Source organism: Macrotis lagotis, chromosome 1 (assembly GCF_037893015.1).
Source record: "Macrotis lagotis isolate mMagLag1 chromosome 1, bilby.v1.9.chrom.fasta, whole genome shotgun sequence".
In the NCBI taxonomy this organism is placed as follows: domain Eukaryota; kingdom Metazoa; phylum Chordata; class Mammalia; order Peramelemorphia; family Peramelidae; genus Macrotis; species Macrotis lagotis.
Window position 1 is genome coordinate 435,745,663 of NC_133658.1, and position 26,952 is coordinate 435,772,614.

At 32.2% G+C, this 26,952-nt stretch overlaps 1 protein-coding gene across 6 annotated transcripts in view; it reads left to right on the top strand.

Annotated features, from left to right (window-relative positions):
- KIF3A (kinesin family member 3A) overlaps positions 1–26,211 on the top strand; it is a 46,667-nt gene extending 20,456 nt beyond the window's left edge. For 4 of the 6 annotated variants that reach the window (XM_074213267.1, XM_074213264.1, XM_074213266.1 and 1 more), the window contains exons 9-18: positions 2,044–2,142; positions 6,677–6,685; positions 10,627–10,783; positions 13,152–13,332; positions 13,514–13,624; positions 14,639–14,764; positions 23,705–23,758; positions 23,861–23,929; positions 24,513–24,637; positions 26,118–26,211. In XM_074213267.1, coding sequence (XP_074069368.1) covers positions 2,044–2,142; positions 6,677–6,685; positions 10,627–10,783; positions 13,152–13,332; positions 13,514–13,624; positions 14,639–14,764; positions 23,705–23,758; positions 23,861–23,929; positions 24,513–24,637; positions 26,118–26,166 — 980 coding nt within the window. In that variant the 3' untranslated portion in view covers positions 26,167–26,211. Of the gene's footprint in view, positions 1–2,043; positions 2,143–3,903; positions 3,976–6,676; positions 6,686–10,626; positions 10,784–13,151; positions 13,333–13,513; positions 13,625–14,638; positions 14,765–23,704; positions 23,759–23,860; positions 23,930–24,512; positions 24,638–26,117 lie in introns of all 6 variants that reach the window. The other 2 variants (XM_074213269.1, XM_074213265.1) reach the window with 2 other exon arrangements.
- The last annotated feature ends 741 nt before the right edge of the window (positions 26,212–26,952 follow it).

Here is a 26,952-nt window from a genome sequence, read left to right on the forward strand (position 1 = left end):
AGCATATTCATATACCTGTTGAGAATGCTAATACAGATAATCTGATAAATGTTGTTTTAAATTTTGAACCAAATTACACTGGAGGTTAACCTTTTTAGAAGACAGTATAGTTACAGTAGTAACAGTGTAGTATGCTTCTATTGTTTCAACAACTAGTTGTACTTTTTTTTATACTTCTGTAATACACAAGAAAAATAATTACCTTTATTTTTCTTATTGAATTGTATATTATATATATTTTAATATTACAAATTAATATTTAACATTAATAGATAACCCTGTGATGATTATAAGTTTTTGTTTGCCTGTATTTATTGAAAAGATTTTTAATATTTTAAACCTCTGTAGTATATACATAGTGGGAAGTATAGTTGTGGCTTTGAGTAAGATAAAAATCAATTCTTAGCTATTCTTGATAATGAGATAACAAAAATATGAATTTCAATCTGTAAAGTATATTTCCAGAAATTGTTTGTATTTGGTTTTGAAAAGTATTTTTGTACATAATATAGGACTAACCCATCAGGTGTGTTGGGTGGTAGTGAGGATTCTCTTTACAAAAAAATAATCAAACTATGTTTTGAAAACCTGACTTAGAAAAGTAGAAAGCTCTTTAGTTTCTAAGTCTTTTTTCATCTACTTTGTTCTTTCCTGCAATTTTATAATTGAGAATAGATGTTATAACTGATGCCAAATTCTGATCCTTTTAAATCTTCCAAGGAAGAAATCAATGGTTAAGCCTTCAGGTTTCACATGAGGTTTTTTTGTTTTTTGTTTTTTTTCTTTAATCAAGTAAATAAGAAATTGTACCATTAATTGTTGTTTATAGTAATATCAATTAACAAGAATCAAAGGAATCAATAAAGCATTGTCTTATAAAGGATATCCTATATGTGAATGTGGAAGTAGCATTTGTATTAATAAGGCAAATATTTAACTCATCTACCTTCAAATAATACATATAGAAGTTCAGGGTTTTTAATTTGACCACTAGGTGGTATTTGTAGTCAGTGTTTACAGTGAATCATTTACTGTTAAAGTTCTAGATTTCTTTTTTTTTTTTAGGTTTTTGCAAGGCAATGGGGTTAAGTGGCTTCCCCAAGGCCACACAGCTAGGTAATTATTAAGTGTCTGAGGCTGGATTTGAACTCAGGGACTTCAGGGCTGGTGCTCTATCTACTGTGCTACCTAGCCACCCCCTAAGTTCTAGATTTCTAATAAATTATAAATAAAGTTCTGTGTTTATATTTATATGGAGTGCACTTAGCTGCCCTAGTTATTGATTAGCAAGCATTTATTAAGCAACTCCTAACCGTGAGCCAGTCATTATGCTGGGCACTTAGAATACAAAGACAGAAAGAAAATAGTTCTTGCCCTTAAGAAACTTATATTCTTTCAGAGGAGCAAATGTGTATAAAAATAAATAAATGATTGGGAGGGCACCCAGTGCAAAGACCTGTGAAATAGCAGTAAATCCAGTTTGACATGAGTGTAGGAACAGGAATTACAGAGTAAAGCAGGAGAGGTAGGTTGGGGGTCAAGTTGCAAGGCTTAATAGGAGTTTATATTAGAGGTGAGACTTAATGGGGGAAGGGATGAGTGGGGGGTTTGTACTTTTGGAAATTACTTTGGCAGATATATGGAGTTAAATTAGAGTAGGGAGAAACATGAGAAAGAGAGACTAGTTAGGAGGCTATTTTAATAATCCAATTAGAAGTTGATGAAGTGTAGGGATGTATGAATAGTGAAGAGGTGCTGGATGTGAGAGTTGTGAAGGTGGAAATGACAAGTTTTGTCAATCATTTAGATATATGGGGTAAGAAAGGATCAAGAACTAAGAATCAAGAGATGGAGAGGTTATGATCCTTGATGGAACAAAAGAAATTCAAAACTGCTTAGAAGATAGTTGTAAAATATTACTCAACTTCCTATTTAAATCTTATCAGATGCAACAAAAGTAAATGCATGTTGTTGGTATAGACAATCCCAAATAACCTGTGAATTAGAGTATAATATGAAAGTTGTGTTAATGTTTCTTTCCAGGAGAAGAGATTTCAGGCTCTGATATCAGTGGGTCAGAAGATGATGAAGATGAACACGCTGAGGCTGGAGAACATGGAGAAAAAAGGAAAAAGAGAAGAGGTAAGATATTTTAATAATAAAAATTGTAGAAATGAAGTTGGCTGCTTCCTTATGCTGGTTTTTGTAAATATGTTATATGCAAATACTTTTGCGGTCATCTCCTATGTAATACAATTTTTTTTAAGAAATAAAAAAACAGGGAAATTTGTTACATTGGTGTAGTTTTGCATGTTTTTCCACAATGATTTCATGATTATAGCAAGTTGATCTACATGTTATAATATTGAAACATATTGATCAGCATCAATCAAAACTCCATATATAATTTTCTAATTAGGATTTATTGTTAATGAAATTCTAAAAGACATGCCAATTTTAAATGTTTTAGCTGAAAACAATTTTGATTGGACTTTCTAAAACTCTTTGGTGGAACCCAAGACTTTTATAAAAATTGATTTGAGTTTGTGGGGCATTTTGTAAGCAGTTAGTCTTTTAGTCCTAAATTTTTCACATATTAAACATATATTTTATTTCAGATTCTAATTCATTTTTCCTCTTATAACTCTAAATTATACCTCCATATTCACTCTGAAACTGGCATTTCTTCCTAGGGCCTTGGGCACAAATGTGTCCCCACAAAAGTGAAAGTGATCAGTTCTGTATTAAAAAATGTATGAATATGAAATATATGAAACACAAAAAGATATTACTTTTCCTATCATATTTCAAAATTTGTTCATTTAAAATTTATTTTATTTTTTCAATCATATGTAAAGATTATTTTCAACATTCCTTTTTTTTTGTAAGATTTGAACATTTTTCTATCTCCCTCCTTTCCCTCCCCATGACAATGAGTAATCTGTTACAGGTTATACATGTACAATCATGTTTGACATATTTAGTCATGTTGTCAAAGAAGATCAGTACAAAAGGGGGAAAATCTATGAGGGAAAAAAGCATAAAACAAAATTTAAAAAGTGAAAATAGTATGCTTTGGTTTGTGGTCATACTCCATAGTTTTTTCTCTGGATATGGACCTAAAATTAATTTTGATCATTATTATTTCAGATTTTCCTTTTCTTCCCTTAATTATGTTCATAAATACATATACATTTTACCTTGCACTTATCATTAAAATTGTTTTAAAATATGTATGAATTTTTAAAATATAAGGGTTAAAAATTCAAATTCATTTTTATCATTTTAAATATAAGCTTACCCATTTAATTCTAATTCAATGTGTGAAAATGAATTTCATAAGAATTAACTAATTTTTTAATGGGAGTAGTTTCCTTCCAGAGTTGTAAATTGAAAAATTTTCAGCAATATAACATGAAAATGAAAATCTATAATAACTCTAGATTTCATAAGCAGTGTTTCTGAAAAAGAAAGAAATGGTGTTTGATTGAATGAAGGTTAATAAGTACAAGTAATTTTGGTTTTGTATTTACTAAAATTTGGTTCCTTTAAGTAATCTTGAGCTATTTAACAGACTCAAATGTCAGAGGTGGCTAATCTCCATTCCAGCTTACTGAATTAATATGTTTTGGGTGAGTAATGAGTATTAGTAGATTACTGCTAAATTATTATTAAATTTTCCTAAGGTTGATATTATGATGTTTTGGTATTATGGTATTTGGTATTATGAGGTATGAGGTATATTATGATAGTTTTCTGAATTTTTTTACTTAGATATTAATCTTAAAATAAACTGTATAGCTCTCTCACATTCTGTATTCTAGAACTGAAATTTTCTCTCTTTTCATTTTCTGTTTTTTTCTTTCTTTGGTTTTCCCTTGGGCTCATTTCTTTGTTTTCCAGGCAGTAGCAGCAGCAGTAGTTCAGATTCTACATGCTCTGTCGTAGAGAAACCCTTGGATAAATCCTTGACTAGTGAGTGGGAGCTCTTAAAATCCTCTAACAAAGCTTTGGCTTTACCATAACTTTTGTGCTTCATGTTATAAATGCTGCTGCACTGCTCCCCATCATTTACAAACACACACAAAAACCTTAGGATTTTTTAGTAGGCCAAAGCATGTGGGTTTTTTTCTCTTTTTGATAAACTTCCAATTAAACAGTATCATTAAATATGTTAAGCTTAAGTTTGAGAGTCATCAATAAATTCATGCTTTGCAATTGAGATAATGTAAAGAGAATTCGTAAGCTGTATATAAAGGTTAAATTTGTTAGTTACCCTCTATATTAGAGGGTCGTTTTATTTAGATAGTTTTGCAAAATATCTGAAATGGAAAATAGAGCTCCCATTATGACTTGATTTAATAATCTCTTCTTATACTAGTGAGCCAAATCATGCTCCTAAAAATGTAATTGTATTTAATAAAAGCTTGGTGAACAGCCTGTTAGTGTTTTAATCCTTTGAGAAATTCTGCCAAATTTAGCTTAAACTTTAGATTAAAAATGAGAAGAGACATACATGAATTCTAAAACTTTTTAAAAATGTGTGCAAGGTATCTTGCCTGACATGTATTCCATTGTTTAAAAAAATTTCTAGTAAAAATTAAATTAATAGCAAGTGGACATTTGATACTTTGACAGTTTGGTATGAGAGAGATGCTGAAACAGGCTTAGAAAAGACACAGCTATAGAAAAATTTTACAGGAAGTATTTAGATTGTACTTAAACAGAAGATGTTTTCCCAAGCAAAAATACATTTTTTTATTTATTTTAAGAATAAGTCATAGAAAAGAGGGAGGGAGCAGTGCTTTCTCAGACTAGCTGGCAGCTTACTTTCTTTAAAACATTATCTGTACATTTAACCTTTCCTAAACTAATTAAAAGGCTGGATAGTTGTTCTCATGGTTTTAGAACTCTGCTAAAGGAAGAATAGCAAGAATGTTGAAATGTTTTTCCTTTGCTAACAGTAAGCATTTTATCAAAAACATCAGCACCTATGTTTTTGGACTAGTATGAGTAAGTGATTTCAGATGTATTATACAATGATATTTTGCATTTTCATAAAATAAATAATTATCTGAATGGGAGACAACAACCTATGATCTTAATCTCCTTTGGTGATTGAAAACAATTTCTTTTTTGCTTGTTTTTAAAATAGTAATTTTAATGAAAGACACTTTGGAATGGATTTTATTTACTTCAGCATGATTATAACTTATTATATGCCTAGCCTTTGTCAAATTCCTCTTTCAATATCTCATTTGTATGGAGGCAACTTAGATTCTCAAGGTATATTTCGCTTGAATATGAGTTCTGGCAGGTTCTACCTCAAGTTGTAAAAGCTTTGGAGAAGCTTATCAAATGATTCAGATGATTAATTTTTTTAGCCACAGCAACTTAAGTGAAGATCATCTAATGCATATAAAAGTTGTGAACAGTGTTGGTGTTTCATCAGCAAAATTACAGATCGTTGAAATATTCAAGTATGTGCCTAGCACTTTTGATTAATATTTTTCTCACAGATATGTTTGTGCATTGTCAATTAGAAGGTGTAATTTTCCCCAGCATGCATTTGTTGTGCATTCTCCTATTTAAAGAATTAGATTTATCTTTTTTGTCTAGATTTAAAATGCTTTATTAACTGGTTAGGATTGATTTCTCTGGTTGCATCATAGCAATTAAAATTAATCACCTACTAATATACCGAATGTAAATTTGATGACTTGTGACATAGGGTGTACCTTTCTGTAATATTCTTTTGAAATGTAATCTGACAAAATTATATAGAAATTGAATTTCGAAAAATCAAATAATTTTTGAATGTACCTCAAGAATTTTACTTTTTGCATTTAAAATTTTTTAAATTTTACTATTTAAAAAAACAAGTGAAAAGTTTGGTGAGGCAAAAATTCTTTTCTTAATGCAGATGACTCATAAGCTAATATTTCTGTTTTATAAGTTTCAAATATCTAGTTTTCTTCAAGGGGAACACATATTTGGTCATTATCCTGTCAAGGAGCATTAAAATTGGGAATTTATAGAAACAAAGTGTAAGTAAAATAGGCAGTTTTCATTAAATGTACAATTTTGAACTGCTTTCTTGGCATTTAAAATTAAGTTTTCTGGCTTCATGTGTAATATAGATGCAATCATATAGTACTAAATTTGATCCTGGTGACTATTTTTTATAAAGTAAATTGTTAAAGTTAAATTTTAAAAAATTATAAGAGCAAAATAAAGAATATTCCTTCTCGTACTAATTAAATCATAACTGTTAATTGTAGGCATACCTTGCATAAAGTTGTACCCTAACCCAAACTGTTTTATAAGAACGATAATATATTAGAATCAAATACAACTACCAATTCTCCATGCATAATAAATGCATCTATAACATTGTTCCTTTGGATTTAACTGTTTTGTATGAAATTGTTTCACCTAGTCACATATTCCGGAACATGAAAAGGATGTTAATGGGGAGGTATGCCTGGAACTCTGTTATCTTAGTTTTATATGAGAAATCTCTTTTGCTTTAGTAATTATTTTTTTTGCTGTAGCCATGGTATAGATTAATGCCTTTACATATTTTATTATTTTATAAATAATATTTCTTTTTTTCCTCCTCATCTCTATGCACATGCTTCCTGTCTACGATTTACTTACTTCTGCTTATTGCAAGATCAAGCAGGTTGGTGTGATTGATTTGCACTCCACATGGTACAATTATTGATCTTGTAAAGGACTTGTTCAAGTTTTTTTTTTTTAATTGAGAAGAAATTACTGAGAATAATTTATTTTGACAAGGTAAGTATTTGATATTTTAATTTTTTTCAGGGAGAATTTAAAATTTTTTTGAGCTTTTGATTTTTAAATTCTTAGCTCAGTAAACCAAATTTTTGCATTATAAATGCAAATGTTGTCTTTCTAGGTAAGGAGGGAGTAAAATACTCAGTTAATATTTAATTTTTATATTCATTTTTAATTCAGTTAACTAAACATTTAATTATCTATTATATGGGAGACACTCTTCCAAGTGCTGAAGATATAAAGATAAAATAAAATAATTCCCGCATTTAGGCAATTTACAGTTTGTTAGAATGAAATTCTTGTTCTCCACTTGTCCACCTGAATAGAGGATAGGAATTGTATATGTAATTTGAAAGATAATGGTAATCCAAAAAAGAAAACTCATTCACCTATTTTAAGTTGGCACCTTCTCTAACTTATTGTCTTGGAAAGTGCCTCCTTTAACCCTTCCTTATTCTAATATTACCCAATACTGCACAATATAAATTAGCACATTAATAACAAATCTGAAATTTTTTAAATGAATCCTGACCTAAAACAATATGATGCTTGTAAAAACTCATCCTTCTCTCTTGAGGATTAATGATTTAAATTTTGACTACAGCAGCCCATTATTTAAAAAGGGGCTTAAAAAAAAGAAGTAAATATATAAAATTCCTTGAGAACAGAGTACCATATAACTCAAGTTTGCACCACCTGAATGTGTAATTGAGTAAATTATCTGGATGATTCAGATTTATTTATGAAACTTATGTAGTTATGATATTTAATCTGAGTTGCCTAGATAATTTTTTCCCCTCTAAAGGGAACTTTTTTCTTAATTTTCTTCCCTTGATGTACATTTTACTTTGTTTAGTTACAAATTTAAATATTTTTGATGTTTTGAACTAAGATTACCTTTGTTGTCATTAATCTATCTTGGGATGTAGTTCTTTTCTGTTTTTTGGGCATGTACTGAATTTTTCTTTAAAGACTGCCTTGGGGGCAGCTAGGTGGTGCAGTGGCTAGAGAACCAGCCCTTGAGTTAGGAGGATCTGCATTCAAATGCGACTTCAGACACTTAATAACTGCTTAGCTGTGTGAGCTTGGGCAAGTCACTTAACCCCATTGCCTTAAATTTTAAAAAATAAAGACTACCTTGGGTAGCGATCACAAAATTGAATTTTGAGAGTACAATTATGTATACCAACAATCTTTTCAAACTAATTTTTATTTTATGCTCAACTTATATTTATGATTTAAACATACTACATTATTTTACTTATTTGATTTTGTATTTCTATGCATTATATGATATTTCATTTTTGATACTAGGAAAACAAATATTCTACAATCTTAATAAAGTTAGTAATTCCCAAACATTTATCATATTACTCCCTTTTTACCATTAATATCAGCCCTAACATAATATTCTTTAGATCAATTAAACTCAAATTTCATCTAAATCAAATTTTAGTCTTCCTTTATATTTTAATAGTCTGCAATTCTTTCCCCATCTTCAGTCCTAAGAAAAAGATGATATGAATATTGAAGTCCTTGAAAAAAATTCTTTGGAATTAGGAGAAGAAAATGAGTTTTTAGCCATAGGGAATTCCTAAAATAAAGGTTATGGTGACTGGGCCAAAGAGGTCAACAGAGGTCACTTCTTAATTTTAACTTCTGGACTGCAAGTAATCACACCACACCAGAGCATAAATGATTGGATCAACACTATTATTTAATTTCTTATTCATCCTGTTTGTGCTATTGCTCAGTAGAATTTCTTTTTGAGCTGTATGGAATGTAAAAATAGAATGTTATCTTTATTTTAAAATCTTCTATCGAATGCTTAGCTCCTTTTCTTCCCTGGAAACTAAAGATCTTCTTTAAATTTCCTTGAAGAAACTAGAGAAAATGTGTTTAGATGACTTGTAGTCCCCTTTACAATTATACTTTATCTTTGCTATAGTGTTTTTTCCTTTTTACAGCAGACGTGATTGTCTTTGGGTAGAGAGATTAACTATTTAATATCTATAAATTCTTCTTGTTTATCCCATTTTTTCTGGGAACTTTGGGGGCATTTAGGAGTCCTCCAAATCAATTCTATGAAAATTTGTGCTTACTCTCTGAAGGAAAGGTTGTTTCAAAGTTGCGTTACTAGAATTGGATTTTCTTGTATTCATTTTTACAAGTATTTTGTAAAGTTAATTCTGGTTTTAATACTTTTTCTTTAGTTTTGTTCATTTTTTTAAGTTAAAAGGTGTATTTTCATTCCAATTCTTTCATATAGAACAAAACATTTGGAGTCAGAACACACCTGGATTTGATTTCAGGCTTTGCTCTTTACTATCTTTGTTACCTCAGGCAAGTCATTTATGCTGCTTGGGCCTCAGTTTCCTCTTGTAAAGGAAGAGATTAAACTTCAGATTCTTTAAGAGCCCTTAGAACTTTAAATCCTAAGAGCCTATATTTATGTTAAGATTTTATATTAATCATTTAAGAAAGCCTAATAATAATTGTAGTAGTTTATATTTCTATAGCAATTTTGGTTTAAAGCATTTAATAATAACTCTCATTTGTTTCTCATAGCATCCCTATGAGGTAGATACCTAGTTCAGTTAGTATCATTCTTACTTTAATATTGGGGAAACTGAAGGTCAAGTAGTTAAAATTGACTTAAGTAGCTGGACAGGATTAGAATCAAAATCTTGTGACTCCAAGTCTATTGCTTTTTCCATGACATCATTCTGTCTGTCTGGTAAGTATATCCATGCTTCTGAATTTGTCATGGGAATAAGTCACAGTAACTGAATATCTGCAGATGCAGACCACATGAACAATGGAATCAACCTGATAGAATCATCTAAACTTGAAGTTGGAAGGGGGTACTAGAGTCCACCTGAGCCAACTATAACAGGAATCTTCTTTCTGTCATCAGACTTTTACTTGAAGATATCCAGTGAGATGGGAACCTATGTATATTATATTTTCAGTACAGTGTTTAAATAAAACATAGTCCCTACCCATAAAAAAGTTATGTTCTCTGAATTCCAAATCCAGTATTCTTTTAACTACATTTTAATGCTTCTATTTCCTCATTTTCTTTTCTCTCATTAGGGCCTATTTCCCTTTAACTACATATAATATTGTATTCATGGAAAACTTATTTCATAATTCAAATAATCAACTTAAATAAAGACATTTGTAACAATCCATTAATTAGATGGAGATTATCATCAATATAAAATTTATTCACCATAGGCCATCTTAAAATATATACAAATATATTTTACATATAAAGAAAACTTTACATTGTATTAAGCAAGTTTAGTTAGCAGTAAAAAAGTTTTAAAATAACTGGTTATTAAAAACTACTAGTTTTTATATTGGTTTATATTGAAAATAGAACTTTAATTTAACAAGAACAAGTTATTTGGGTTGGACACTCAAATTATGTGTTTCTGACTAAATTAAGAAATTACTTGGATTTATTCCTTGTCCTAAGAAAATGTGTTAAAGGACACATCGTCTTACATGTTTGGGGCATTTATTGGATATAATTTGTATAAATTTTTATCTGGTTTTTTTTTTTAACCCGCATTTCATGATGGGTCTCTCTTGACTCTCTTTTTCCTTGGATGATCATTGGCTTATTGTCTCCCTGAATTTAGTGACTGCTTCTAAAAGACTACTCTGGGCACTTGTGTTATAAAAAATGAAATATAATTATCCAGTTGATAAATATTCTTTTTTTAAACTGAGGAATATTTCATTATATTATTTTACTACCCTCTCCTCTCCCTTACTTTAATGATAATCATGTTTAAATAAAAACTAACATAGGTAAAAAGAAGGTTTCCCCAGATAAGATGGTTGAAATGCAAGCAAAGATTGATGAGGAGAGAAAAGCACTTGAAACCAAACTTGATATGGAAGAAGAAGAAAGAAATAAAGCTAGAGCTGAACTGGAAAAAAGAGAGAAAGATCTTCTTAAAGCCCAGTGAGTATTATTATCTGTTGTATTTATAGTCTCAAATGTATGTTAGGCAATTTGAAAACCTTAAATTTCTATATAAATGCCATTTGTAGTTTGTAATCTGGTTTAAACTAGAAAATTTGTTTTTAATTTAAAATTTTTATTTATCCAACTTTAGTTTCTGGTTCTTTGGAATGGAATAGTTTCATAAAAATGCTTAATACCACTATTATATGTTCATTTTATCTATGGGGGAAAGATTGGTGTTATGTACCAAATCAATTTTATAATGACTTTGTTAGCCACTGTTAGTGAGACACAGATCTATTTTTAAAAATTTTATGTGTGTGTGTGTGTGACACACACACACACACACACACACACACACACACACACACACACACACAGTTTTTCGGCAGAAATCTCCTGCCCTCTCACATTACCCACTCCCAGTAAGCCCCATTTTAAACATACAGTCAATCAAAACAAATTTTCATTTTGACCATGTCCAAAAAAAAGTCTCATTTCAAGAGATGAATAGCATGTTTCAATATCAGTCCTCTTGGAATTGTGGTTAATCATTATAAGTTACTATAAATAATTTTATTTATATGGGTTCTTTTCCTCTTCCAACACTGCTTTGTTGTACTTTTTTTCTCTAGCAGGTGTCATTTTCTGTTCTTTCTAGCTAGACCAATTTGATGAATTGAGGTAGAGCAGCCTTATCTTTTAATTTTTATTTCTCTAATTATTTGTGATCCAGAGCATTTTTTCATATGGATATAAATAGCTTTGATTTCTTCTTCTAAAATCTTTCTGTTCATATCCTCTGACCATTTATCAATTGAAGTTTGAGTCTTATAAATTTCAGTCAATATATATATATATATATATATATATATATATATATATATATATATATATATTTTCACACCTTGGAAATGAGACCTTCATCTGAGAAACTTTACAGCAAAGACCTTTTACCTGTTTCCTTGCTTCTCCTCTAATTGGTTTTGTTTGTGTAAAATCTTTTATTTTTTATGTAAATCTTGGTATCTATTTTATTTCCTGTGATCCTCAGTATCTCTTGTTTGCCATGAATTCTTTCCTTACTTTAGGATTAACAGTTTATTTCTCCTCTCATTTATTTTTGATATCACCCTTATGTTCTTATTTATTTGTAGTTTATCTTCATTTAGAGTGCCAGATGTTGATCTATAACTAGTTTGTTGTTCAAATGGTTTTGATGAATGCTGTTTTATAATATAGTTTGTAGTTGGGAAGGGTTTTTGGCAACAGCTTTCCAACTGCTTTCTCTTTCTCAGACTCCCTTCTGCAATTTGTCTTCCAGTCAGCTACCAAAGGGATTCTCTTAAAGACTAGGGTTCTCCTCCCTCCATTCAGTACATTCCAGTGGCTCCCTCCTATCTCTAGGATTAAAAATACAGTCCTCAACTTGGGTCCCATCCTACTGTTATACTTTTGTGACACATGACTGTTCCCCACATACTCTACAGTTGTTATCTAGTACTCCATCTCCTGTGACTGTGTCTTTGCAGTGGCTGTGCCCTGTGCCTATAACTTTGTCCTTCCTCACCTCAATGACTTGGCTTCTTTCAAGACTCAGCTCAAATACCATTTTGTATTGAAGCCTTTCCCAGGTCTCTCAACTATAAATGCCTTTCCCTCTGAGATTACTTCACATCTTCTTTGTGTATATCTTGCATGTACCAGTTATTTAAGTATTGTCTCCCCCATTAGAATCTGAGCTCCTTGGGGTTGGATTTGTTTGTTTATAATATTGCCAGAGCTTAACATAGTTTCTGGCATATAAAGAATACAAATACCTTTTGCTTGATTAATATAGATGTCTTTGTTAGCATTTGGATATATAGGTCTAGAGCTCTGAAGAGTAGTCAAGACTGAAGTCATTTTCTTAGAGAATATAGTTGAAGGTATGTAGTGAAGGAGAGTCCCAAGAAAGACAAAATAGTGTTGAGAGAAGAGTACCAAGGCAGATGGGAAGGAGACAGTGAAAGAGAGATCAAAATTGCATTTGAGGGAAAGATTGGTTTACTAGTTTAAAGTCTTGGAGGAGATAATAGGGAATAGAGGACATAGCTAAAGGGCAAAGAAATTGGTTCTCTTGGGTAGGATTATTTCTTCTATGACTACAGGTAAGAAGATGAGAATGGTTGATGATGCATGAAAGTTTCATGGCATAGAAAAAGGCAAGGGATATGAAGGAGCTCAATAATTAACATTAAAATTTTGAAACCCACTTTTAGTATTTAAATTTAGTAAATCTGACTTAATTTTTCTTTACTGGAAATTATCAATATCAGAATAGCAAATATTTCACTATATATTATATTCTTACATTAATAAACAGACAAGAGCATCAGTCACTTTTGGAAAAACTGTCTGCACTAGAGAAGAAGGTGATTGTTGGAGGTGTTGACTTGTTGGCTAAGGCCGAGGAACAAGAAAAACTTCTGGAGGAGTCTAATATGGAACTAGAAGAAAGACGAAAAAGAGCAGAACAACTTCGAAGAGAACTTGAGGAAAAAGAGGTAATGATGACTGGATAATTGGATACATGAAACTTTTTCAGTGAAGTCAAGCATATATTAAATTTTAAAGTTATTTATGAATCTAATTCAAAAATAATAATTTGTATGTAGTTTAGTAATTTTTTTTGTTATTTCTTATTGGCAAAGAATATTATGTGAACTTAAACATTTTTTGCCTTAGCAAGAACGCCTGGATATTGAAGAAAAATATACTAGTTTACAGGAAGAAGCTCAGGGAAAGACCAAGAAGTTAAAGAAAGTTTGGACGATGCTAATGGCTGCAAAATCAGAGGTCAGTATCTAAAAATAACATTTTAAAAATTAGTTTTGTTTTTGATGTTGTTTTTATATTGTCTAAATTTCCTCCAGTGACAAAAGTTGTTCTGGAGTCCATTGACTTCATACTTTCATTAACCAATCAAGGACACAAAAAGAAGTTAACTGTAATTAATTTATTCAGAATGAGACACTCTTCATCAGAAGTCTATGGGCATGTGTGTGTGTGTCATAATTCAGTAAATGACATTTATAACATTATACCATTCAAGGCTACTTGAGATAAAGAGGGTAGACTAAGAGGAGACTGTATTAGACACGTAGGATACGTATTACAAGTTATAAAGGAAGGAAGATGTCTTTATTAGCATAGTCATTTCCACTGGAGCAAAGGACACCATGTCAAATGTGATATGTCAAATATGATAAAGAGAAAAAGACTTCCTCCAAGTAATTAGAAGCAAATATTGGAAGAAGTCATCCTAATGTAAACTGATCCTGCAATAACTGTGGAGGCAACATACAGCAAAGTGGTCAATTTAAAGACTACTCTTAGCTCTTGGAAAACTTTTTTTTAACATTCCTGTATCATTTTTCCTTTTACTGCTCAGAGCACTATCTTTTTGGTATAAAGAATTTTTTAATATGGTCAATCAATCAGTGCATCAAATAGAAATAACAATGAAGTGTCATTTTTCTTTTTTTTATGACCCCTTTATTTGTGTGGTACTAATTTATATAATGGACTCAAATCTAGTTTTAGTGGAACAAAATAATTTTCTCTGATTTTTTGTTGAAGTTACCTTGTTTTTAGAAAATTATTCATGGGGGCAGCTAGGTGGTGCAGTAGATAGAGCACCAGTCCTGGAGTCAGGACTGAGTTGAAATCTGGCCTTATTCATTTGACATTTACTAGTTATGTGACCCTGGGCAAGTCACTTAATCCCAATTGCCTTGCCAAAACCTTCTGTTTTTTGCTATGAAATAGGACTGATTTTACAATTTGTTTACAATATTTTCACGAATGTAGATGGCAGATCTTCAACAGGAACATCAGAGGGAAATCGAAGGTCTTCTGGAAAACATTAGACAACTTAGCAGGGAACTTCGACTTCAGATGCTTATTATTGACAACTTTATTCCTCAGGACTATCAGGTAAATAAGTGAGGATGTCTAATTTTTTTTTTTGTTCATAAAACAATAATTACCTATTTTGTGAAGAGCATTGTGTTGGGCACTGGAGAAAGATAAAAAAGACAGACTTTATACTACTTTCTTGAACCTCATAGTCTATTAGGTATACAAATAGATTTTGTACAAATAGATTTTGCACAAAATATTAGTCAGTGACCTCCAGAGAAGACTTCCCTTTCTTTTTTTTTTAAACAGCTATCATTCCCACTATCCTTTATCTCCATCTGCTTCCTCAACAAGTCAATCTTTTAATGATTCCCTTACCAGGTATTTCAGTTGTTTTTAAGTAGAATTTTTTGTGCACTATCTAACTCTTTACCCATGGGAAATAACTACTTCATTAAGATAATACTTTGAAGTAGGGAAAACCCTGAATGTCTTGAATTCATTGCAGATTTGCCGAATTCCAGTATGACTAAATTCTAGAGTGCTCCTGACATTGTTTTTTATTCCTATTCTCCGTGCCTTTATGCCTGGAGACATAGACAGTCAATAATTGATTTTAGCTGTAGTACTAGCTGAAAAAAAGTCTCCAGAAATGCCTATTTGTGATTTCTGAATGACAAAAGATTTTTAATGAAGCTTCACTAAAACACTTCTCTGTGAACAATATTCCAGATTTATTCATTATGTGATCACATCTTCAAGCATTAATTAACTTTTTCTACAAGGAAAAGCTTGACATGATATGACTAGGTTTACTCAGATCTTTTTTTCCAAACAGCAAAATATAAGACCAAAGAATAAAAATAAAAGTTTAATATTTTAATTGTTTTAATTATAAAATAAAAAAATTGATGCGTAGAATTTCTTATTGAAGATCTAAAAGGAACTGACTCTTAAAAGATGGTAGCATTTTGAATTGGGAGGATACAAGAAGAAAAATTACCAGATATCCTTTTAGATTGGGGTGGGGAACATCCGGCCCAACTGTAGAAGGCCCACTGCCATGGTAATTCACAGGCAGGACTTGAAATTCAATAAATCTAGGAGTTTTTTAGGAGTGAATTAATTAAATGTTTGAGCAAATATAGCCCTTGATGTTGGCCCTTGGTAAGAAAAAAGTTCTGTATCCCTGGTTTAGGGGAAAGATAATCTGTTTTCTTTTGGACGAATTGAATCTGATGTGCTTACAGGATATCCAGTGGGAAATTCTTAGTGTGATACGGATTGGATAGTTAGATAAATGGATGGGGGGGGGAGAATTAAATAAAATAAAATATAAAGAATTCTTAAAGCAATGGAAAGAAAAAAGTAGAAGCAGGCTTAGGGACAAAATAAAAAACTGATTTTTAAACTTTTGAGTTTGAGTATCTGTACTAAGTCTGGGTAAAGATATATTTTAAACATTTGGAAATGTGGATCTAATCTCAGAACTAGTTTAAAAGTTTATACATTTGGTGAATCCTCTGCATTATAGTGGTAATTAATTTAAGTTATGGGAATGAAGGTGATTGCCAAAGAGAATGTACAGAGGGAAAGGAGAAGAATGACAAGGACAGACTTAGGAGTACTTAATCTGAGATCTACAAACATACCCTGTGACATATTAATGTCACATAAATGGAAAAACATATCTTTATTTCAATGTGCTTTATTTCCTTTGTAATCCTACATATTTTATATCATGCATTTGTGTATTTGAAAAACATTATGAGAAGAGGTTCATAGACTTCTTCAGACTATCAAAGGAGCCTAGGAAAGAAAAAAGGTTGAGAATATGAAAAGCTAGAGAAGGAGAGATAAGGAAGGAAGAAAGAAGAAAAGGAAGGAAAGTATTTATATGCCTGCTATGTGGCAGGTATTGTGATAAATGTTTTATAAATATTATCTCATTATTTCATTTAAACTTTACAACTCTGGAAGATAGATATTATTATACCTGAGGAAACGGAGGGAAACAGGTAAGTAACTTGTCTAGTGTCACACAGTAAGTGTCTGAGGCTATATTTGAACTTCTGTTTTCCTGACTCCAAACCTAGTAGCCTACTTTGCCACTCAGCTTCCCCTAAGAGGAAAATCAGGGAAGTATCCAGTAGGGAGGGGTTGTTAATAATGATAAGTGCTATAGGATGATCAAAAAGGAATGAGAACTAAAAATAGGTTATTAAATTTAGTGGTTAGGACAAATACTCTTTTTTTTAAATATATAGTATTTTATTTTTTTCCCAGTTGCGTGTAAAAACAGTTAACATTCATTTTTTAAAACTTCTGAGTTCCAGATTCACTCCCTTTCTCCCTCCCCATTTACTGCATTTCTATAATAGTCATGTCGTGAAAGAAAATATAGACTTCAAAGAAATCCTCAAGGAAAAATAAAGTTAAAAAATATGCTTCAATTTGTATTCATACACCATCAGTTTGTTCTTTGGGGATGGATAGCATTTTCATAATAAGTCCTTCAGAGTTGTTTTGGATCATTGAATTGCTGAGAATAACAAATTCATCATAGCTGATCATCTTATAAATATTACTGTTATTTTGACACAGTATCTTTCATTTAGCATCAGCTCATGTATATCTTTCTAGGTTTTTTCTGAGAGCTTCTGGTTCATCATTTCTTATAGCAGAATAGTATTATATCATAATCACATATTTATTCAAACATTCTTCAATTAATGAGCATCCCCCTAGTTGCTTGCCACCAAAAAAGAGAAGCTATAAATATTTTTGTGTATATAGGTTTTTTCCTTTTCTCTCTCTCTCTCTCTCTCTCTCTCTCTCTCTCTCTCTCTCTCTCTCTCTCTCTCTCTCTCTCTCTCTCTCTCTCTCTCTCTCTCTCTCTCTCAAGATATAGACCTAATAGTAGTATTTCTAGGTCAAAGGGTATGAATGATTTTAGAGCTCTTTGGGCATAGATCCAAATTGCTCTACAGAATGGTACGATCAGTTCACAACTTCACCAACAATGTATTAATGTCTTATTTTTTCCATATCCCCTCCAACATTTGTCATTTTCCTTTTCTGTTCTATTAGCAAATCTAATAGTACAAGGTAGTTTCTCAGAATTGTTTTTCTTTGAATTTCTCAGATAGCAATGATTAGTTCATCTGAAAATTGTTCAGATCTTTTGGTCTTTTATTGAGGCATGGCTCTTATTTTTATAAATTTGACTCAATTATAGATAGATAGATAGATAGATAGATAGATAGATAGATAGATAGATAGATATGAGAAATGAGGGCTTTAACAGAGAAACTTGCTTCAATTTTTTTCTTTTTTTTTTTAAGTTTTTTGCAAGGCAAATGGGGTTAAGTGGCTTGCTGAAGGCCGCACAACTAGGTAATTATTAAGTGTCTGAGGCCAGATTTGAACTCAGGTACTCCTGACTCCAGAGCCAGTGCTCTATCTGCTGTGCCACCTAGCTGCCCCCCCCAATTTTTTTTCAGTTAAACTGTTGGTAATTTGTTTCCCTCAATCCGATTTCTCTCCTATTTATGATATTTTCTCTCTCCTTTTACTTTGATTCTCTTCAAAAGTGTTTTGCTTCTGACTACTCCCTCTTCCAATTTGTCCTCCCTTCTCTTATTTCCTTCCCCTTCCCCTTTGTGCAGACTAAGATAGATTTCTTTACCAGATTGAGTATGTATGTTATTCCCTCTTTGAGCCAGTTTTGATGAGATTAAGATTCACACTCACTCCTCTCAACTTCCTCCTCTTCCCCTCTAAGGTAAAATCTTTTTCTTGTTTCTTTTATGTGAGATAACTTACCCCATTGTACATCTTCCTTTCCCTTTCTCTCAGTGCATTCTTCTAGCACCTCTTAATTTTATTTTTTTAGATATCATCCCTTCATATTCAGCACACATCTGTAACCTCTGTCTGAGTGTATTCCTTCTAACTTCTCTTATAATGAGAAAATTTTTAGGAGTTACCAGTATCATTTTTCCATGTCAAAATGTGAACATTTTGACCTTATTAAGTCCCTTATGATTTCCCTTTCCTGTTTATCTTTTTATGCTTCTCTTGAATCTTATATTTGAAGAGCAAATTTTCTGATCAGCTCTAGTTTTCATCAGGAATGCTTGAAAGTCTCCTAGTTCATTAAGTGACCATCTTTTCCTTTGAAAGATGATGCTCAGTTCTGCTGGGTAGTTGATTCTTAGTTTAATCCAAACTTTTTTGCCTTCTAGAATATCATATTTCAAGCACTTTGATCCTCTAATATATAGCTATTAAATCTTGTGTCATTCTGACTATAACTCCAAGATACATGAATTGTTTCTTTCTGGCTGCTTGCAACATTTTCTCCTTGACCTTTTAGCTATTATCTTCCAGGAAAATTTCATTTTGGGATCTCTTTTTTTTTTGGGGGGGGGGCTAGGCAATGGGGTTAAGTGGCTTGCCCAAGGCCACACAGCTAGGTAATTATTAAGTGTCTGAGGCTGGATTTGAACTCAGGTACTCCTGACTCCAGGGCCAGTGCTCTATCTACCGCCCTACCTAGCTGCCCCTTGGGATCTCTTTAGGTGTTGATCAGTGGATTCTTTCAATTTCTATTTTACCTTCTGGTTCTAGAATATCATGTCAGTTTTCCAAGATAATTTCTTGAAAGGTGAAATCTAGGCTTTCTTTTTGATTATGGGTTTCATGTAGTCCAATAATTTTAAAATAACCTTTCCTGAATCTGTTTTCCAGGTCAGTTATTTTTTTCAGGAGATGGTTCACATTGTCTGCTATTTTTTTTCATTTTTTGGTTTTGCTTTTCTTTTTTTTTTCACTTCTCATAATGATATTAGCCTCTATATTTGCTTGATTGTAATTTTTAAGGAATTATTTTCCTCAGTAAACTTTTGTACCTCTTTTGCTATACTTTTTCCATTTGGCCAGTTCTTTTTATGCGTTCATCTCCTCATTGGCCTTTTGTACCTTTTGGTCTAGTCTTTTAAGATGTTATTTTTTTTTTTCAGTATTTTTGTGCCTTCTTTACCAAACTGCTTGTTAACTCTTTTTTTTCATGATTTTATTGCATCACTCTTATTTCTCTTCCCATTTTTTTCTCTACCTCTCTTATTTGCTTTTCAAAATTCTTTTTGAGCTCTTCCATGTCCTGACATCAATTCATAATTTTCTGGGAGACTTTTGATGTTGACTTCATTATCTTTTTCTGAGTATGTGTTTTGATTTTCCCTGTCACTATAGTAATATTCTGTGATCAGCATTTTTTTTTCTGTTATTTGCTCATTTTCCCCAACTTATTACTTGACTTTTAACTCTATTAAATAGTGCTCTCCTTCCAGGTAGAGGGCACACTGTCTCAAGTTAAGGGTTTTGTGCAGCTGTTTTCTGAGATTCTGAAGAGACTTATAAGTTTTCAGTTCTTCTAAGGTGGTATGCTCTAAGAAGGAGTGCTTACTATTCTACTGGTCTGTTACTCTGGTCTGTGAGAGATCACAAGTACTCTTTTCTGGAATTGAGAGGATGGTCTCAGCTCCATTGTAGCCACAAGCTCTGGTGTTCTAGTACTTTTTTTCATGCTGCAGTTGCCAGCTAGATTCAAGTATAGGCAAAACAATAGAGTCCTGCCTTGGTGCTAACAAAGAGACCCCTCTAATCTCTTTCTCACAAGTTGTGGACTAAGAATTCTAGAACCAACTGATAAGGTCTGTTTCTGGTTTGCTGGGGTTGGATCTGTGCTGGCATGACCTGTGCTAGATTGTGACTCCACTTTCCCCTAGGTGTGATAGACCTTTCCTACTTATTTTCTAAGTCAGGAACAGGAAACTCATGGCTTGTGACCATATTGGTCTGGCATTGCCAAGGCAACTAGAGACAGTACTTGAAATTCAGTAAATCTAGTAACTTCTTAGGAGTGAATTAATTATTTGAGCAAATATATCCCATGAATGATATTATAAATATCCCAATGACTTTTGGCAGAAAAAAGGTTCTCCATCCCTGTTTCTAAGTTGTCTTTGGTATCTGTGGGCTGAGAAAATTGCCGCTGCTATCACTGTTTCAGTCATCATGAGACCTACTCCTGGTTTGCTGGGACCCATTTCTGCAACTGATGTGCACTCCTCTTTCACCTTGGTGCAACAGACTTTCTGTAGACTTTCTAAGTTACCTTGGGTTTAAAAAGTGTTTCACTCTGTCTAGAATTTGTTTAGAATCATTATTTAAAGGTATTTAGAGGGACTTTCAGGGAAGGTTCAAGGGAGTTTTGCCTTTACTCTTGACTCCATCTCCAGGACAAGAATTCTTACCTGGATTTCAATATAATTAATTTCCTTTATAATATTGTGTATTTTAAGCATTTAAAAACATTATTCTAAGAAAGGGGTCATAGATTTCAGCATACTTCCAAAGGCATACATGATACCAAAAAAGTTAAGAATCTTTGACTTAGGATGTCATAAGTGAACTTTGAGAGAAGTTTCAGTAGAGAGCTAATATGAACAAAAACCAGATAACAAGATAAAAAGGTAGAGGGAGGGAGGAATTGAAATGATTATGATATAAAGATAAAGAACATCAATAAGATGTATTTTAAAAATGTTAACCACTCTTCTTGGTGTATGAACATTAATTCATAATACAAAAACCTTTTGTCCTTACCAAAGGGCCTTTCTTAATATGTTATGAGCCTAAAATCAGGAGGCAGTATTACATGTGGTGGGGACAAATTAAAGCCTTTCCAATAAGATCAAAGGTAGAGAGCAAGTGTGTCCTTTATCACCATTACTTTTTCATAATAGTATTAGAATTGCTTGCTATAGCAACAAGACAAGAAAAAGAAGTCAAGGGAACAAGCCTAAGGAAAGAGGAAACAAAATTATTGCTTTTTGCAGATGATACAATGGTGATATAATGATAATAGAGAACCTTAAAAAGTCAACTAATGATCATTTGAAACAACTTCATCAAAGTTGCAGGATACAAAATAAATCCATGTAAATCATAAGCATTTCTCAATATTACCAACCTAACTAAAGCCAAAAAAGAGATAGAAAAATTCCATTTAAAATAACTAAGGATATATACAATACTTGGAAATCTATCTACCAAAACACATAAAAGAATTATATGGGTACAACCACAAAAAAAATCTTTTTTTTTTTAATTTTATATAAGGCAATGGGATTAAGCAATTTTCCAAGATTATACACACAAAAGAATTTTTTTTAGGGTTTTTTTTTTTTTGCAAGGCAAATGGGGTTAAGTGGCTTGCCCAAGGCCACACAGCTAGGTAATTATTAAGTGTCTGAGACCAGATTTGAATCCAGGTACTCCTGACTCCAAGGCCGGTGCTTTATCCACTACGCCACCTAGCCGCCCCACACAAAAGAATTTTTAAAGAAGTACAGATTATATGCAAGTCATTCCTCAACTGATAGTCAAGGGATATAAATAAGCAGTTTTCAGGTGAAGAAATCAAAGATATCTTTAGTCATATAAAAAAAGTTTTAAATCATTATTAATTAAAAACATGCAAATTTAAACAACTCACACCTATCAGATTGGCTAATATGACAGAAAAGGACAATGAATGATAAATGGTGGAAGGGATGTGGGGAAAAATGGGCCACAAGTTATCCAACCATTCTGGAGAGCAATTTGGAACTCTGCTCAAAAGACTAAAATTTTTCATATCCTTAGTAATATCAATGCTAGGTCTGTATCTCAGTTCATTAAAAGGGAAAAGGACACACATCAACAAAAATATTTTTAGCAATCTATTTGAGGTGGAAAAGAATTGGAAATTGTTGGGATGCTTAACAACTAGGGAATGACTGAACAAGTTGTGGTATATAAAAGTAATAGAATACTATTGTTTTATAAGAAGTGAGCAGGCAGGGGCGGCTAGGTGGCACAGTGGATAAAGCGCCCGCCCTGGAGTCAGGAGTACCTGGGTTCAAATCTGGTCTCAGACACTTAATAATTACCTAGCTGTGTGGCCTTGGGCAAGTCACTTAACCCCATTTGCCTTGCAAAAACCTAAGAAATGAGCAGGCAGACTTCAGAAAAACCTGAAAAGACTTGGATGAACTGATGCAACATAAAGTGAACAGAACCAGAAGAACATTGTACATAGTGATAGTGTTCTGTTTGATGTCAACTATGATAACTCTTCTCAGCAGTGCAGTGACCAAAGACAATTCTAAAAGATTTGTGAAGGAAAATGCCATCCATATCCAGAGAAAGAAATACTCTGAATGCAGATCAAAGTGTACTATTTTCACTTTAAAAAAAGATAGGAAACTGATTCCAAATAATTGGATAAATTGTTCATGTGTAGACTAAGCCAATATGTTAATTTTTTTATTCAGTGGTATTCCAAACTACCAAAGGTTTCCTTTTTTAGAGCTAGTAGAAAAAAATAAAATTCATTTGATGGAGCAAAAGTTCAAGCATTTCAATGGAAATATTTTAAAAAGGTCCAAAAGAACAGGGATCCTGTTTTAGCTAAACTTTGTAACATTCCTAGTTCCTTGCACAGGTTATTTAATTAAGTCCAATTCTCTTGCAAGTCATGACAGCATTTTTCAAGGACTAAGGACAAACAACAACTTTATGTTTGTTGAAGTGCTGATCCCTTGATCTATTTCTAAAATTTATTTTTTTTTAAAGTTCAGTCTTTGAAGAAAGCATCGAAAATAAACTATTTTGAGTACTGTTTGTTGAAAATATTCAAGACAGGGGCAGCTAGGTGGCGCAGTGGATAGAGCTCCGGCCCTGGAGTCAGAAGTACCTGAGTTCAAATCTGGCCCCAGACACTTAATACTTACCTAGCTGTGTGGCCTTGGGCAAGCCACTCAACCCCATTGCCTTGCAAAAACTAAAAATATATATATATATTCAAGACAGATACAGATAAAACCAACCCATTTCCCCCATAAACTTAAAAATAATTATGTTGTTTAACATTATAAAGTAGAATATTTTTACATCTTTTTAAAGGAAATGATTGAAAATTATGTTCACTGGAATGAAGACATTGGTGAATGGCAGTTAGTAAGTATACCTTTACAAAGCATTAACATTAGAATGCCTTAGAATAATGTTATTTTTTCTTAGTCCCATGTTTGCTAATTAATATTTTTATTTTTATTTAAGAAATGTGTTGCCTACACAGGAAATAATATGAGGAAGCAAACTCCAGTACCTGATAAAAAAGAGAAAGATGTAAGAGTTTTATTACTTTTGCTGCTACTGCTGTTGCTTTAAGAATGTGATTTATTACATTGTTCAGATAGCCATGTGACAAGGGATGGAAACCTGGTGATAAGAATGTTGTTGGGAGGGATTTTCTTTGGCGGAATACCTCAGGGGTGATATTTACCATTGTCAGGGCATTAAATGTGACTTAGTAATTTGATTTTATTAATTTTATCTCTACCTGTATATGGAGTATCATGGTACTGATTTGGAATCTAAAATACATCTATAATGATTTTATTTTCATTGCTTCTTTGGTCTTAGACCAATAGGGAAATGTAATAGTGATATGAGGAAGAATTTATTATATCTATTTCTAGAGAAATTTGTAGCACATAAGGCCTTTAAATTTTTTTTTACCCTTCCAGTACTTGTTGATTGCTCTTTCTTTATTCACTAGGTTTTAGATAAGAATGTCAAATTGCTTGTGTAGCAGCCATCTAATTGAATTGAATTTTTAGTGACTTTTATGGAGTTCGATATTTTATTCAAAAGGATATATTTATTGAAATGGAATTAAAAATATTCCTTGTTTGTTTCTTTTACATAGCCTTTCGAAGTGGACCTTTCCCATGTGTATTTAGCTTATACTGAGGAAAGCCTGAGACAATCTTTGATGAAATTAGAGAGACCACGCACTTCAAAGGGAAAATCAAGGCCCAAAACTGGAAGAAGGTAAAAAAATTGAATTAAATCTTAGAAAGTCTAGGCTTGAGTTATTCTAGTCATTAAAAGACACATTTTATTTTTATTTCAATTGTATAAAAATCAAGTTTATGTTTTTATACAATCACGATCTTGAAAATTAGTTTCTTTTGAGAAACATTGCATTGATTTTTTTCTAGCCATACTTTCAAAAATGTATCCAATCAGAGGACAAATGGCAGGATTTAAAGGGAAACTCTAGTATGTCTTTGAATTTTTCTAGTCCTCTTGGGTTATCTAAGACTATTGCTGAGTTTCACCTTGATTTTTGTAAACACCACAAAATTATTCTTCTCTGCCTTCATCTAAAAATCTTTAGAATCATTAGAACTAACTAGTCACTGCCTATTTTTTTTTTTTTTGCAAGGCAAACGTGGTTGCCCAAGGCCACACAGCTAAGGTTATTAAGTATCTGATGCAGGATTTGAACTCAGGTACTCCTGACTCCAGGGCCGGTGCTCTCTCCACTGCGCCACCTAGCCTCCCTGACTACCTATTTTTTTTAGATACATTGTTCAGAAGTATTTTCTAATAGAGTCAAATGAAAGCCTTCAGCTGATAGACTTTCTTCCCATTTTCTATCAATTTAAAGAAATGTCCCTTCCATGTCTGTATATTTTCTCCTTTGAGTTTTCAACTACTTCACATCTGTGTCATATTGAGGTTGTAATTAACACTCATAGCATCCATCAGCCAACTGGCAAATAGTTATCAAGAAAAGATTAGGGCAGGGCAGCTAGGTGGCACAGTGGAGAGAGCACCAACCCTGGAGTCAGGAGTACCTGAGTTCAAATCCGGCTTCAGACACTTAATAATTACCCAGCAGTGTGGCCTTGGGCAAGCCACTTAACCCCATTGCCTTGCAAAAACCTAAAAAAAAAAAGATTAGGGTCATGAGTTAAGCTTTCATTTGTTCTCATTTTTTTTTCTCTTCATGCCCAAAATGATCCTAGGTCTTCTTTTTTTTTTTTTAACATCCTATAGTAACACTGGCAAGACAGAAAGTGATAAGCTTGATTTTTCAATATTGCAAAGGATAAATACGATTATATTATATCTTTATAACTTTCATTTCTTGAGAACTGAACTTAATAAAAGATTAGTTCTGTGTACATATTGAAGGAAGTACTAACTTTTATATAACTTTTAAAAGACTTAATTATACTAGATGCTTCTAAGAAATAATCTACTTTTTAATTTTAGAACTCTTTCCCCCTGCTCTTGCTGCTTTCCCTTCCCCCTTCCCCACCCCACACTTCTACTAACTGCTATCATTTTAATTTTTTTGTGAATTTTTAGATTTAAAATTTTTAGATTAAAAAAAGTATTATCAGCTTAGCAGAAGTAATCATTTTAAAGATTACCTATTATGAAGTATGAAATAAAATGCTTGCATTTTGTCCTTTTTGAGAAAACATTCATTTTCTTCTTGTTTTTCCTTCCAAAACAGAAAGCGTTCTGTGAAGCCTGAGACTGTAATTGATTCTTTGCTTCAGTAAACATTTACAAATCTGAAACAACAATAAAATTAGTCTATGTTCTAATGGTTGGCCTAGCTATTTAGTTTACTTGATAACATTGAGGATTTTTCTGAACTTTGATACAGCCAGGGCTATGAAATAATGCCTTATTCTGGAGTAAGAATTAGAAATGGTCTTTTGTCCAAATACTGTTATGCTGTATATGTTATATTAACATAACATGTTCAAACAGTATAACTAGTAGTTGTTAAATTGTTGTAATGTGCACTACTACTATTTGTCTTGTACAGGAAAATTTGAAAGACCTTATTGCACAGAGTGACAGTGTTAGATGTGTATGTAAAGTCACGAGCTATTTCCCCAATACCTTTATAGAGAGAAACTGAATTTTAAGACATGAAAAGGCTAAATGTCATGTCATGCCTTGCACATAGAAATTGGCAGCTTCAAGTATCCTGTGTTGTACTGTTGTGTTTGAATGTGGTAACTTTCATCTATACAATGGCTCTTTCTGAGCACTGTCTCCTTCTTTCACTATTTAAATACTTGCTCATTGCAGTGATAGTATATGCTGTAGTTAATGTATGGAATAAAGCAGCTTATCTAAAGAAAACTACACACATCTTTATCATGTCAACAGATAATGTACACTGACAATGTACTCACTCCTTCCTCCTTTTTAACCTTCTTGTTACCCCTGTTATCTTACTACTAATTTAAATTAAAATGAAACATACATTCTTGTTTGGGCAAAGGCCTTTGAATTTGTGTTTTCACTAATTCAAGGGTGACACATTTTTCACA